General features: G+C 40.5%; 1 protein-coding gene across 1 annotated transcript in view; it reads right to left on the bottom strand.

Moving 5' to 3' along the window:
- Nucleotides 1-14,194, bottom strand: part of LOC149823474 (uncharacterized) — a 181,764-nt gene that overhangs the window by 90,801 nt on the left and 76,769 nt on the right. The window contains exons 12-13 of the mRNA XM_090020059.1: nucleotides 3,685-3,746; nucleotides 1,901-1,970 (exon numbers count right to left, since the gene is read on the bottom strand). Coding sequence (XP_089876185.1) covers nucleotides 1,901-1,970; nucleotides 3,685-3,746 — 132 coding nt within the window. The remainder of the gene's footprint in view (nucleotides 1-1,900; nucleotides 1,971-3,684; nucleotides 3,747-14,194) is intronic.

The raw sequence follows: 14,194 nt of genomic DNA, 5'->3' as shown, positions 1-14,194 counted from the left end.
AAGCATGAAAGAACATTAATCAACAGCAGGAATCACAATTTAAGTAAGCAAGACATTTAACATGCATTAGAAATTAAACATCATGCAAGGACTAAACAACCCGGGGGCGAGCCCCTGCCTACTGAAAATCGAGAGGCGGCAGGGGGCGACCCCCTGTCTGTCAAAAGCAGAAGAGCGGCAGGGCCATCACCCCTGCCTGCCGGAATCCTAGAGGCGGTAGGGGCATCCCCTACCTACCGAAACTCCACGAGGCGGCAGGGGGCGCGCCCCTGCCTGCCAGCAACAGAAAGGGAGAGAGAGATGGGGAGGGGAGGCAGGGGCCGTCGGCCTCCCGACGAATGCAGAGAGAGGAGGGAGGCACGACAGGGGGTCGTCGGCCTCCTGTCGTCCTCCCGACACACGCAGAGGGAGAGGGAAGGCGCAGCATGGGGTCGTCGGCCTCCTGTAGGCCTCCCGGTGCACACAAAGAGAAGGGAGGAGGGTGCATACCTTCGAGGTCGCCGCCGACGACGACGGCGGCGATGATCGAAACAAGAGGGAGGAGGAGGCATCGACTCCCCCTAGAGGTTGCGATGCGAGTTCTTTGGCACTGGGGATCGGTCGCACGCCGGGAGAGAGAGAGGAGGAGGGATGTGCAGGCAATGGAAGCCCTCCCTCCCCTCGACGTGCCTTTAATGGGGATCGAGGAGACCCAACAGGGAAACCCTGAAAGGTTTCCTGTTTCGCCGCGTGGAGAGGAAAACGCAGAGGCAAAGGGGAAGTGCGACACACAAGGGGAGAAGAGGGTTTAAAAGAAACCCTTGTTAAAACATATGTAATAATACCATAATACCCGATAGGGGTATTATGGTCATTTCACAAAGTACCCCATAGGGGTACTTATTTTGTTTCTCGTATTTCACTATTTTTTATTTTTCTTTTTAATTTTATTTTTGTATTTTTTGGATACCGAAAAGGGGCCCCACAATGGAGTCGTTGGGGCCCCCAACGGTCACATATGTGACCGTTGGGGGCTCCCAACGACTCTATTGGGAGCCCCTTTGGTCTCCTCTTCTTATAAATAGGGGGAACCCCCCATGTATGTTGTATTGCTCTTGAGAGCTCCTCTTCAATAATAGTGATATTATTTTTCATGTGTGTAGCCTTTTTATAAGGCCCTTTGTATATCCCTTAGTGGATTTTCTCTCTTGTGCTTGTTGCACTTGTCCGTGTGGGACATTGTGAATGCTTTAGCATTCTTGGTTACTTCCGCTTATTTCATTACAACCCTCACCCCGAATAACCCTAGTGGGTCTGGGTCGGATCCAGGTCCGACCCTCCTCCGAAAAAAAATTGGGAAAACAGGGGTTTTACAATGTTAATGTATAGACATAAGGGTATTTTAGTCTTTTTGTACATAAAAGGTATTAATATTATAGTCATTTTACACATTTTTATTTTCTTCTTATTTTAATCTTTGTAAATCCTAGAATTAGGATAAGGCTTAATGGTCATTTGACCATAGAGCCATTGGGATCTCCCCAACGGCTACATTTCTGGTGACTACACCTTGGTTGGTTTATGTATACATACGGGTTCAAACCCCACACCTTGTAAGGCTTTTGTTTAGAGCTTTTCCTTAATAACATTTAATATTTTTACTTGTGTTGTATGCCCATAAGTGGCTGATCTGTGTGGTTTATTTAATTGATCCATAAGTGATCATTGTGATTGCGCATGTCCATAAGTGACATTTGAATTTCTTTGTATTTCATTACATGACCAGGTATTTTTTTATCATGTTTTACATTTTCATTATGTACTCATTGCTAACGGTGCAAAGTCATAAACTGAAAGTATCGTGATTTTTGGTGAATATAGGTAAAACATATCTCAATGTACATCAGGGTGGTAGGCCTACCTTTGCACTCAATAGACGCCTATTGTCCTGTTTGACCATCTCCATTAGTGCTGTCTCCAACTCCTCAGCTCTGACAAACCATTGCAAGCACAGTTAAAAACCTAACTTAGGCATGAAAATATGACTAGAAAAGGCTGTAAAATGGAACCACTTTTCCAAAAATCATAAGCTTCATTTCAAATACATACATATAAAAGTGAAAAAATATTTTTTGAAATATTTAAGGGAAGGAAATGGATTTTTAGAAAGTTAGGATAGCACTTTCTTTTGTCATAAACTAACAACTATTGATGGTATGCAACTCTAAAATTGCAAGTTTGTTAGATAGCTGTCACAGGAATTAAACTTAATATGGAAGATGCCTTAATGTCAATAAATCACCAGTCAGCAACCATAGTTCACAATGTATGGCTCCAATTGGTGCTTGCAAGTAGACTAGACTAATCTAACTAAGGCTTTAGACCAAACAACTAATAAACCCAAGTCAATGGATGATGGCCTGCTATTGGCTAGATTGAAGCAACCTCATAAAATCCGAGCTAATCCTCTGATTTGGACCATCATATATATTTCAACTTAGGAACCTATATCTTATAGAAATTTCCTGAAAATAGTCAACCCTAGCACAAATGACATTATACAGCCTATTGATTAGAAACTGACAAAGAAGAACCCGAGGTTAGTTACAAGCACCAGCGCAGATGGAAACTATTAGGAGACGTGTCAAAGGATGATTATGCCATTATTTTGCAGAAAGATTATTTTACCCTGCTTACCAGGAAGTTGGCATGTGAAGTATGACAGTTGATGTCCATGAGAAGGAGGGTGTTCATGGTTGAGGGGCAGCATTATGTGGAACATTTCAGTTGGTAGAAGCATTCAAATCATAGCCCCCAATATTGTTCTAGGCAAATTCTCACCGAGAGTTTGGTATTCTTTTCAAAAAATGACTTTTCTGGGAAAAAATCTTGGAAGTTGTAAAAATTGAAAAATATAAAGAGTAATAAGAAAGATAAGAAAATTGTAGGTTATTTTTCTTGCAAAAAATAAAAGAAACAAGTTTGAAAAAAAATTTAAATACAAAAGAAAAAATAGAAAAAGTAGGCTAAAATATTCAAAAATAAGATTTTTTCAAAAATAAGATTTTTTCAAAAAATATTGCAAAAATATCATGATAAGATCACGATATTATGTATTCTGGTGATATTTTGAAAATGTCATGATATTTCCAAAATATCACTGATATCCGTGACTATGATTCAAAGTAGGAGAGAATTCTTATTGCAGGAACCATTCTGGTCTGGTGCCATTCATACCAGGAGCATGAGGAAGAGCAAGAGAAATTGAGAACTGCACTGTTTAAACTAAGCAAGAGAAGAGATAAGGCACTGATGAAATGGGAGAAAGGGCTTAGATTAAGGTGCAGCAGCTTTTTTGAAACTCCAAACACATGAACCACAGTATAATAAATTTACTGTGGCTAGAAAAAGGCGTTAATGTATGTCCCTTAACTTTTCTTTTTCTAGTAACAAAGCATCCCAAAACACTGCAATAAATACTAAACCCAGGTTAGTTATCACCCTTCAAAAGAAGATCTTTTTTCAGATAGGCAAGCTGGGGGATAACCCCCCATGGGATTCGAAACAGAGACCCACGGTTTTGATAGTGTGACCTAACCATCCAACAAGGAGGAACTTCTAAAACATATTTTCATAGAAGAAAGTCATGCTCGCAAAAGAGGAGAAAAATGAAGCAAATTCAAATGCCGTAAAAAATTTACAAACCTTAGGACAGCAGACCTTTTCTCTTCTAGTAATCTGCACAGTTCAACCTTCAACCACACCACCTGGCCATAATATTTAATTTTTCACAAAGCAGATCATAATAATGAAAAATGCAGCATGTAAACCAAATGATACTATCAATCATATCATATACATTGCATAGAATTGAAAAGTTAAAAGGTACACGGTTCAGGATAAATTCTGGCTACCCCCGACTTTTAAAGCTAAAAGCTAAATGTGAGAGAAGCATGCACAAACCAAGGTTTGAGACAGAGAAAACCTTGGAAGGAAAGCTTTTCAAGAAAAACAAAACAAGAAAAAGAAAAAAAAAAATTAGAAACACCAGTTCAGTACAAAGAATAGCATCAAATAGCATGATAAATAATTACAGCATCAAATAGCATGATAAATAATTACAGCATCAAAGAGCATGATAAATAATTATGTCTTCCTAGTTTAATATGCATGGTGCTATTTTCAAGTTGACAAACCTTTGAAAATAAACTAAAGAAACCTGCACCATTATGAGGTACATGTTGCAAAATCATATCCTACCATCACAAATAGCTACCTCAAAAACTATAACTGAAAGCAAGTCAAACCCAAATACAAGAAAACCAAGCACATTATAATAAAAGAAAAAGGAAGAAAGATCTGGTAGTGCATTTGACAACAGATTCAAAAATCATGATGGTGCAAAGAGAACATATAAGCCCATAGGAAATAATGTTTCAAGGGTTATATGCAAAAGATTGACACAACTTCAGAAACAAACATAACAGATCCTTAAAGAAAATGAGGCAACAAGAAAAACAATTTGAGGTTAGAATATTTGCTCATATTACCGGATTGGTTGCCCTGCTATTTGCAACTAGTACAGCTTCAATTACAGGTCTACACTCTAAAGTTTACTTATACACTGAAAGTGGATTTTTATATACATAGAATGAACATGGCTCAAAAAGTTCCTAAGTAGGAAAAAATGCATAGAATTTCAGTGAGTCAAATAAACAAAGCAGCTAAATATGAATGTGTAGGTAGTATGTTTGGCTGACTCTACAATTAGAAATGTTGTAATTATCATATTGAAACCCATATAGGACAGGCCGGCAATAGGGTGTATCATACTGTATCATAACTCAATTTAAAAATCACAAAAAATGAAAAAATACAAAAAAAAATCAGAAAATTCATAGAGTGCAATAGAAAAAAAATGAACATGAATACAAGCATAAGTTATTAAACATACACATGTAATGAAACAAAGAATCTTCACACACCTCACTCAAGAAGCACAAATCGTCCAAAGCACAAAAAACCACTAAGGGCTTATGAAGAACGCAATCACAAAGTGTACATACACAAGTCCACTATGGGGCAATCCAAAAAGCACTAAGGCTTACAACAACAACAACTACGCCTTCATCCCAAAACAATTGGGGTCGGCGATATGAACCAACAAAGAAAATCATTCGGGGTCTTCCACATGAATCCTTCTCCTCCATTCATTTCTATCCAATGCCATGTCCTCGGTGAGGTTCAAAGCATTCATATCCTTTTCTATCACCTCCATCCATGTCTTCCTAGGCCTACCCCGACCTCTTTTAACTAATATATTTTCCCATTTCTCCATCCTTCTAACTGGAGCATCATTAGGCCTTCGTCGAATATGTCCAAACCACCGTAAACGATTCTCTCTCATCTTATTTTCAATGGGTGCAACGCCTACCTTCTTACGTATCTCCTCATTCCGAATCTTATCTTTTATTGTATTTTCACACATCCATCTCAGCATACGCATCTCAGCTACACTCATTTTTTGAATATGATGTCTCTTGGCAGCCCAACATTCCGTACCATATAGTAAAGCGGGCCTAATAGTCATCCTATAAAACTTTCCCTTCAACCGCAATGGCATTCTACGATCGCACAACACTCCAGTTGCACTCTTCCATTTCATCCACCCAACCTTTATCCTATGATTTACATCTCCATCAATTTCTCCATACTTTTGAACTATGTCACACGGACTCGGCTAAAGGGTTGCCGCACCCGCGTCGACACGCACGGACTCGGGTGCGGACTCGGGTGCGGCTTTGGACTCGGCCCGGACTCGGTCAACTCCGAGTCGGACTCGATCAACGAGTCCGGGCCGAGTCCAACCACATTTTGGACTCGGTCAACTTTGACCGAGTCCAAAATTGTCCAGTTCGAGTTTTAAATTTTGTTTTGGATCCGGGTCGGGTCGGGTCCAAACCCGACCCAGATCCAAATTTTTTTTGGCAGCCGAACCCTAAAAGGGGTTTATCGACAGGGAGAGGGGCTTACCCTCTCGATTTTGCCTCTCCCCCTCAGCCCCTGCAGCTTTCTCCTGCAACCACGCCGGCGATCCGAACTCCGGCGACAGGCAGCCACTGTCTCCCCCTCCGTCAGGTATGTCGACCCTGCTCGTAGCCTCCCTCCCTGCACCCTCTGCTCGCAGAGGAGGGCCTCGGCCCCCCTCCCTGCACCCTCTGCTCGTAGGGGAGGGGCTCGGCCCCTCCCTGCACCCTCTGCTCGCAGGGGAGGGGCTCGGCCCCTCCCTGCACCCTCTGCTCGCAGAGGAGGGGCTCAGCCCCCCTCCCTGCACCCTTTGCACGCAGAAGAGGGGCTCGGCCCCCCTCCCTGCACCCTCTGCTCGCAGGGGAGGGGCTCGGCCCCCCTCCCTGCACCCTCTGCTCGCAGGGGAGGGGCTCGGCCCCTCCCTACACCCTCTGCTCGCAGGGGAGGGGCTCGGCCCCCCTCCCTGCACCCTCGGTTCGCAGAGGAGGGGCTCGGCCCCCCTCCCTGCACCCTCTGCTCGCAGAGGAGGGGCTTGGCCGCCCTCCCTGCACCCTCTGCTCGCAGGGGAGGGGCTCGGCCCCCCTCCCTGTACCCTCTGCTCGCAGAGGAGGGGCTCGCCCCCCCCTCCCTGCACCCTCTGCTCGCAAGGGAGGGGCTCGGCCCCCATCCCTGCACCCTCTGCTCGCAAAGGAGGGGCTCGGCCCCTCCCTGCATCCTCTGCTCGCAGAGGAGGGGCTCGGCCCCCCTCCCTGCACCCTTTGCACGCAGAAGAGGGGCTCGGCCCCCCTCCCTGCACCCTCTGCTCGCAGGGGAGGGGCTCGGCCCCTCCCTGCACCCTCTGCTCGCAGAGGAGGGGCTCGGCCCCCCTCCCTGCACCCTCTACTCGCAGAAGAGGGGATCGGCCCCTCCAATATTCCCTGTTTTATTAACTTTATTTTATTTACTTATTTAATTATTTTCTTTTCAGTTTTCACTTTTCAGATATAATGGCGAGTTCTAGCGGTAGTGTCAATACATTTGGTTCAAGTTCTAACCCTGAATTAGATGTTTCTCAACCACTTTGGAGGCTTGTGACAAAAGGGATAAAACCTAGTAGTGGTGGTGGTGGGAATGTGCAGTTTCATTGTAATCTATGTAAGACTGTTTTCACAGGTTCTTATACGCGTGTGAAAGCACATCTTTTGCATATTCGTGGTCAAGGAATTAGGGCATGTTCTGGGGTTGACAAAGACATGTTAAAGCAATTAAAAAAAGAACAAGAGGAAGCTGAAAAGAAGAAAATTGCAGAGATGAAAAGCGATTCGATTAATTTGTCTTTTCCTACTGCTAGTGATACACAAGAAGAGCTTTTAAAGAAAAGAAAGATGGAAAGCAATAAAACAATACAAGCGTCATTCAAAAACATGGCAAGAGCAGAAATTGATAAAAAGATTGGTCGATTCTTTTACTCAAGCTCAATTCCTTTTAATGTAGCTAGAAGTCCATACTGGAAAGATATGATTACATCTTTGGCTAATTGCAATTTGAGTGGTTACGTGCCTCCTAGTTCAGAAAAACTAAGAACAGTCATTCTTGCAGAGGAAAAAAATAGAATTGAAGACTTGCTAGAGACCCAAAAATTTGCATGGAAACGACATGCAGTGTCGATTGTTTCTGATGGGTGGACTGATATACAAAGGCGACCACTGATAAACTTCATTGCTTACTCACTAAATGGGCCAATCTTTTTGAAGACTGTTGATGCATCTGGAGAGTATAAAGATGCTGAATATTTAAAGAGATTATTTGTTGAAGTGATAAAAGAAGTGGGTGAAGAAAGTGTGGTGCAAATCATTACTGACAATGCTCCAGTTTGCAGTCGTGCAGGAATGAATTTGGCAAGTGAAGATACATATTCACATATTTTTTGGACTCCTTGTGTAGCACACAGTTTAAATTTGGCACTTAAGAGTATATGCAATCCATCAAAAGATGATGCACATGCACATGAAATGTGCTTATGGATTGAGGAAATAGAGCATGATGTTCGAAATATTAGAAATTTTGTTGTAAACCATCATCATGCCCTTTCTATATTTAATAGGCATTCTGATCTCAAGTTACTGAAAGTTGCTGAAACTCATTTTGCTTCTCTAATTGTTATGATAAAAAGAATTAAACAACTCAAGAATGCATTGATGATGATGGTGGCTGATCAAGATTGGGATTTTTATCGTACTGAAGATGATGTCAAGGCTCAAGCTATCAAAAAATGCATCTGTGATGATTTTTGGTGGGATAAAATTACATATTTTGTTGAATTTACAGAGCCTATTTGGGAAATGCTGAGAGAAGTTGACAGAGATGTACCCATGCTTCATAGAATTTATGAAATGTGGGACAATATGATTGAAAAAGTTCAAAGTATCATTTTTAAACATGAGAAGAAAGATATTGCACTTGATGATTCAGAATTTTACAATCATGTACATTCAGTTTTAGTGAGAAGATCGGATAAAAGCAATACACCTTTGCATTGCATGGCACACTCTCTCAATCCAAAATACTATGCAAAAAAATGGTTGACAGCAGGTGTTGGTCGTGTTTCTCCAAATGAAGATCCTAAGATATCAAGAAATAGAATGATATATTTGGGAAGAGTTTTTAATGATCCTCACATGTTTAAGGTTGTAAATAGAGAGTTTGGCAAGTTTTCTACTGGAAGATTTGATTCTTTAGCAGCACTTGTGGCAAGGGACGAGGAAGATCCCCTTAATTGGTGGGCAACATATGGATCAGAGACACCAAATCTGCAACGTCTTGCAATGAAGTTGTTATCCCAACCTGCTACATCATCTTGTTGTGAAAGAAATTGGAGTACATATGCTCAAATTCACAACATTAAAAGAAACAAACTCACTAGTAAAAGAGCAGAGGATTTGGTATATGTTCACTCAAATCTACGATTAATTTCTCGCCGCACCAAAGAAGAGTATAGGTACTTTTTTTTCTTTGTATTCAAAGTTTGTATTTAAATATTTCATATCTGTATTCAAAGTTTTAAGTTAGATACTAATATAGTGATTTTTTGATGCAGTTGTGGACCATCCAAGAATTGGGATGTAAATCCAGAAGATTTTGACTTGGAGGGAGAACATAATTTACATACTCTCAACATGGACTACCTCGATCATGTTCTTCCTTCTAATTCAGACGATGAGGCAGATTTATGATAAGTTTTGTTATTTATCACACTCACAAGCTTCTTTATGTGTTATATTTTGGTAAGTTTGTGTTGTTAAGAATTGCTTTTTTTTTGCTTTAAAATTTACAATCTTTATGTGTTAATTTATTGTTATATATATAATTATAATATTTATAATATATATATTTATAATATATATTTTTTAATATATATATATAGCTGAGTCCCCGTGTCCAAATTTTTTGGAATTGCGCCGCACCCGTGTCGCACCCGCACCCGCACCCATGTGACATAGCTTTTGAATGATAGATCCCAAATATTTGAAAGAATCATCCACCGGTATTTCTTGCTCACCAAGCTTCACTACACTCCCATCTCTATTTTGTTGCTTACTAAATCGACATTCCATGTATTCTGTCTTACTCTTACTCAACTTAAAACCTCTTGCTTCCAATGTCTGTCTCCATAAGTCTAACTTAGCATTAACCCCAGCTCTAGACTCATCAATCAAAATAATATCATCAGCAAACAACATACACCACGGCACATTTTCTTGAATTGATCTCGTAAGCTCATCCATCACTATAGCAAATAGGAAAGGGCTTAAAGCAGATCCTTGATGTAACCCAACCGTTATAAAAAATTGGTTGTCACCCCTCCACAAGTGCGGACATTGGTTACTACTCCTTCATACATATCTTTAATTATACTAATGTACTTGAGAGAAACACCTTTCTTCATTATTGTCCACCAGAGAACGTCCCTAGGTACTCTATCGTAAGCCTTCCCCAAATCAATAAAAACCATATGCAAATTTTTGTTCCTCTCTCTATTTCTCTCCATAAGCACTAATGCTTACACAAGCACAAAATTGTATACAATATCAAAAGAGAGACGACACTTAAAAATAATGAATTTTTTCATCAAGGAGCTTCAAAGAAGCTTACAAATACGAGGGGCATTAAGCCATTATTTATAGACAAGAAGAGGCCAAGAGGGAGCCTCCAAAATAGTCGTTGGGAGGCTTCCAACGGTCATATTTATGACCATTGTGAGTACTCGCTTAGCCTGAAAAAATGAGTTTTCGGCATTGAAGGGTGTGAAGGTCTCATAAAAAAAATATCCAACTGCTAGATCTATCCACTTGATCATTTGTTTGAAGACCAAGGCAGAATATATATCTGACTAGGCTTCTAGGGTCATCTTAGGCTGGAAACAAGTATTAATCCCACGTCCTAGACTCGTAAAGACTCTCTTTCCTCCCCTCCTTCCCTTACTACTACCGCCATAGGATAGTTTCAGTACCATTGTTGCTTGTCCTCAACTTTATGCCATTGCCCTTTTGTTGTTGTATCATCTCAATAGGGCCACTCACGTTGTTGGTTGCCTCCCTAAGCTCCTTAGGAGGCACTTCTGGATCTTCTCAAGGCTAGGAGATATCCTAACCCTCAATCTTCTGTTATCTCACTCTTCCTCTAGTTTTCCTATAATAGCTCATTTATCTGCTATGTCACATGGGTGCGGGTGCGGGTGCGGGTGCGGGTGCGGGTGCGGGTGCGGGTGCAGGCGCGGGTCCAGGTGCAGGTGCGGGTGCGGGGATTCGGCACTTCCAAAAAACCCGGGTGCGGGGGTGCGGCAAGGGCAAAAATGTAAATATATATAAGGGGGTCCGGGGGTTCCCCCGCGGGTTTTTTCAAATTTCATTTTATATACAGTTGCATGATAGCGCACCAGGTCATGTACATCTGAGTACAACCCCAATATGATGTTATTTGAAATCCATGTCTAAGAATAATATGTCAGATTTGGATCAGGGATCTAAACAAATCCAATCCATTTGCAGCCCTAGCATTGGATGCTGATTTGTGAGATTTTATTTCACAAGTTTATTAGTCTTCATAGGCCACGTCGATCTGTAACAAGTTCATGCTTAAGAGCAGATCTTGGTTATTGTGGCTTTTATCTCGTCAGGAGAAGAGTTCGTCAGGAGAACAGTGAATGCTAATAGCCAGCAATGCTATCACCATCATATTATCATTTATTATGGAGAGAGAAAATCCTTTACGAAAAAGAAGGATTAGCAAGGCTACCACCATCATTATCATTTATTATGGAGAGAGAGCAAGGCTACCACCATCATTATCATTTATTATGGAGAGAGAAAATCCTTTACGAAAAAGAAGATTTTGAAAAGGCAGGAGCAGCAGCAGCTGTCAGCAGAATTCTTTTTTTTTTAAATTCTGCAGCCCATTTCATAGGGCAAATTTTTTTTTTTTTAAATCCAAAAAAAAAATGGACCTAAATGATCCTGGGTGTGGTCAACGCACCCAGGATCGGGTTGACCGCACCCGGTGCCGCACCCGCTCCCGCGTCGAGTCGACGTGGGTGCGGCACCCTACTAGCCGAATCCCTGTGACATAGTTTATCTGTCATTTCATGGTGTATGGCAGTAGTCTAGAATTGCATGCGGCCACATTTTGCTTTTTTCGACTAAATGATGATTCATCCTCGAAATGCCTCCATGATTCTTCCTTTTACAATAATTGCACCAGATGAGCAACTTATTTCCTTAATAAACCGGTGTACAATGATTCCATGTCGGGTTTCTTGATGTAGCCATGCGCCAAACACCTTCAATCAAACCCCTAGGGCTTGGTTTTGAGGGTTAGAGGCCAAAAAAAAAATGATAGTATAGAATGGAAATGGGAGGCTTTGTAGTAAATTACATTTCTATGGATTGGTTTGAAGGGTTGCAGGCCAAAAATAACTCTGCAGGATGGACATGAGGGTTTTGGGGTAAATCACACTTTTAGGGTTCAGTTTTGAGGGTTAGATGCCAAAAAATGGATGGTAAGGATTAGAGTTATCAGAAGCTTGATATGTAGGTGGGAAGCACGCTTCCAAAAAACTCACTTCGGAAGCGCAAAACTCCTCGCTTCCAAAACTTGATGGGAATCTGGGTTCTCCCACACTTCTATGCTTCTCACACGTTTTTCTCCTGCATGCTTCCTATGAGCTTCTATCATGCTTTTCATGTGATTCCTTTCATGCTTCCCACTCACTTCTCATGTACTTTCTCTAACTTGGCAATCATTATTTTTAGATTTTGAGAAGAATTTAATTCTTATACTACAAAATCATGAAATTTAAGAATTTTCATTTTAGTTTGTACTCCCTATTTGATTAGTATTGTGCTTCCCATTCAATCTCATATCACTTCCTTTTGTATTCCTATTTTTCTTTTAAATAGATCCCTTGCTTCCTGCTTCTTATAAATTTTAAAATACCTCACTTCTCTCTCACGCTTCTAGTTTCATATCATGCTTCCGCTTCCTAGTCTGGTAACCTTGGTTAGGATGAAAATGGGTGAGATTCAACGTAAATCACATCTCTAAGGCTCGAACCTATCGAAAGACCCAATTGTTTAGGTCGATTTGATCTCAAAAATCAATGGGTTTGCTTAGAAACAAGGTTCAGAAAGAGGGAATACCAAAAAATGGGGTCAAAATGACCCTAAGAGCCTAAAATAAGGCCCTCATAAGTGGTTGATCGCCCCTTTTCCGATATTGGGATCTTTAAAAAAAAAAGTGACTCATACAATACATAGTATACAGTACAATACACCCCTGTATTATACAATGAAGATCGATATATCGTAAATTTTATTACATAGTGGCTATATCGTATCGGCTCTCCTATTGATACATCATACTGTACCATACAATATGATACTAATAGCACTAACAATTAGTACCAATCTCCACTCCATCTTATTATCATGGAAAACCCACCTAAATAGAAAACAGAAAAGAAAAGGTGTTAGATTTGGTATCAAAGATGGAGAGAGGATGAGTTGGGTTGTTGTAGCAATGATTCCCAATAGGGAAATCGTGAGAGGGTTTTTTTATATATATTGAACATCAGTTACAGATTTCTAGACTTCAATATTTGCATGTATCTAACACAATACATAAAATTAAATACAAAGGGATTTATGGGAAAGAATGAAATAAATAAGAAAACAAAAAGTCACGAGTTTACAGATTGAATTTAGGTATTGGATCTGGATCCAATACACAAACCCAACAAATGTTATCTCTCAATAGCCTCCCTCAAGTTGTACATGGTAATCACCATGGACAACTTGGATTTTAAATACCAAAACCTTTGTTTTGTCAAACCCTTTATAAAAAGATCCGCTAACCAATGAAAATCAAACATGCTTGGTTTTTCCATCGTGCACAAGATTTAATGAAATCTTGATGGCATTCTGATGAACTAGGGATTGTTTCATCAAATTCATGTAACAAATTTCTTATCCATGTCAACTATGAAGAAGTTGTTACCATGGCCCGATATTCAGCTTCAATACTTGATTTGGGATTCTGGCTATAGGCCTTTGCTTTCGACTTGACCAAGAACTAGATTTCCTCCAACAAATATGCAATACCCTGAAATTGATCGTATTTTATCTAGATGTCCTGCCCCATCAACATCTGAATAGGTCATAACTATGAAAAGATCTTCCCTCTGATTTCTTTTCTTATAAAATAGTCCATCACCTAGGGTACCCTTTAAATACCTTAAAATTTGTTTTACAACTTTCATATGGCTAGTCCTTGGTTGGTGCATAAACTGGAATACTTGGTTTAATGCATATACAACATCTGGTCTTGTGAAGGTAAGATACTGCAACATTCTCACAATACTCATATACTCAGTTGGATCACTATATAATTTCTCCATCGTTAACACTTAATTGTTGGTGTATTGGAATAGGAGTTAACAAAGGCTAGCAATCACTAGTACTTGTTTTACGCAAGAGATCCATAGTATACTTATATTGAGTCAAAACCAACTTATCCTTTTATCAACTTCAACTCTCAAGGAGTACTTTAACTGACCGAGGTTATTTATCTTAAAGTGCATATTCAACACTTCCTTTATCTCCTCAATATGTCTATATGAGTTCCATGTGACAATGATGACATCCACATAAATTAG

Source organism: Nuphar pumila, chromosome 10 (genome assembly GCF_984573655.1).
Source record: "Nuphar pumila chromosome 10, dmNupPumi1.hap1.1, whole genome shotgun sequence".
Lineage (NCBI taxonomy): Eukaryota > Viridiplantae > Streptophyta > Magnoliopsida > Nymphaeales > Nymphaeaceae > Nuphar > Nuphar pumila.
This window is presented reverse-complemented; position numbering and strand designations above follow the sequence as displayed.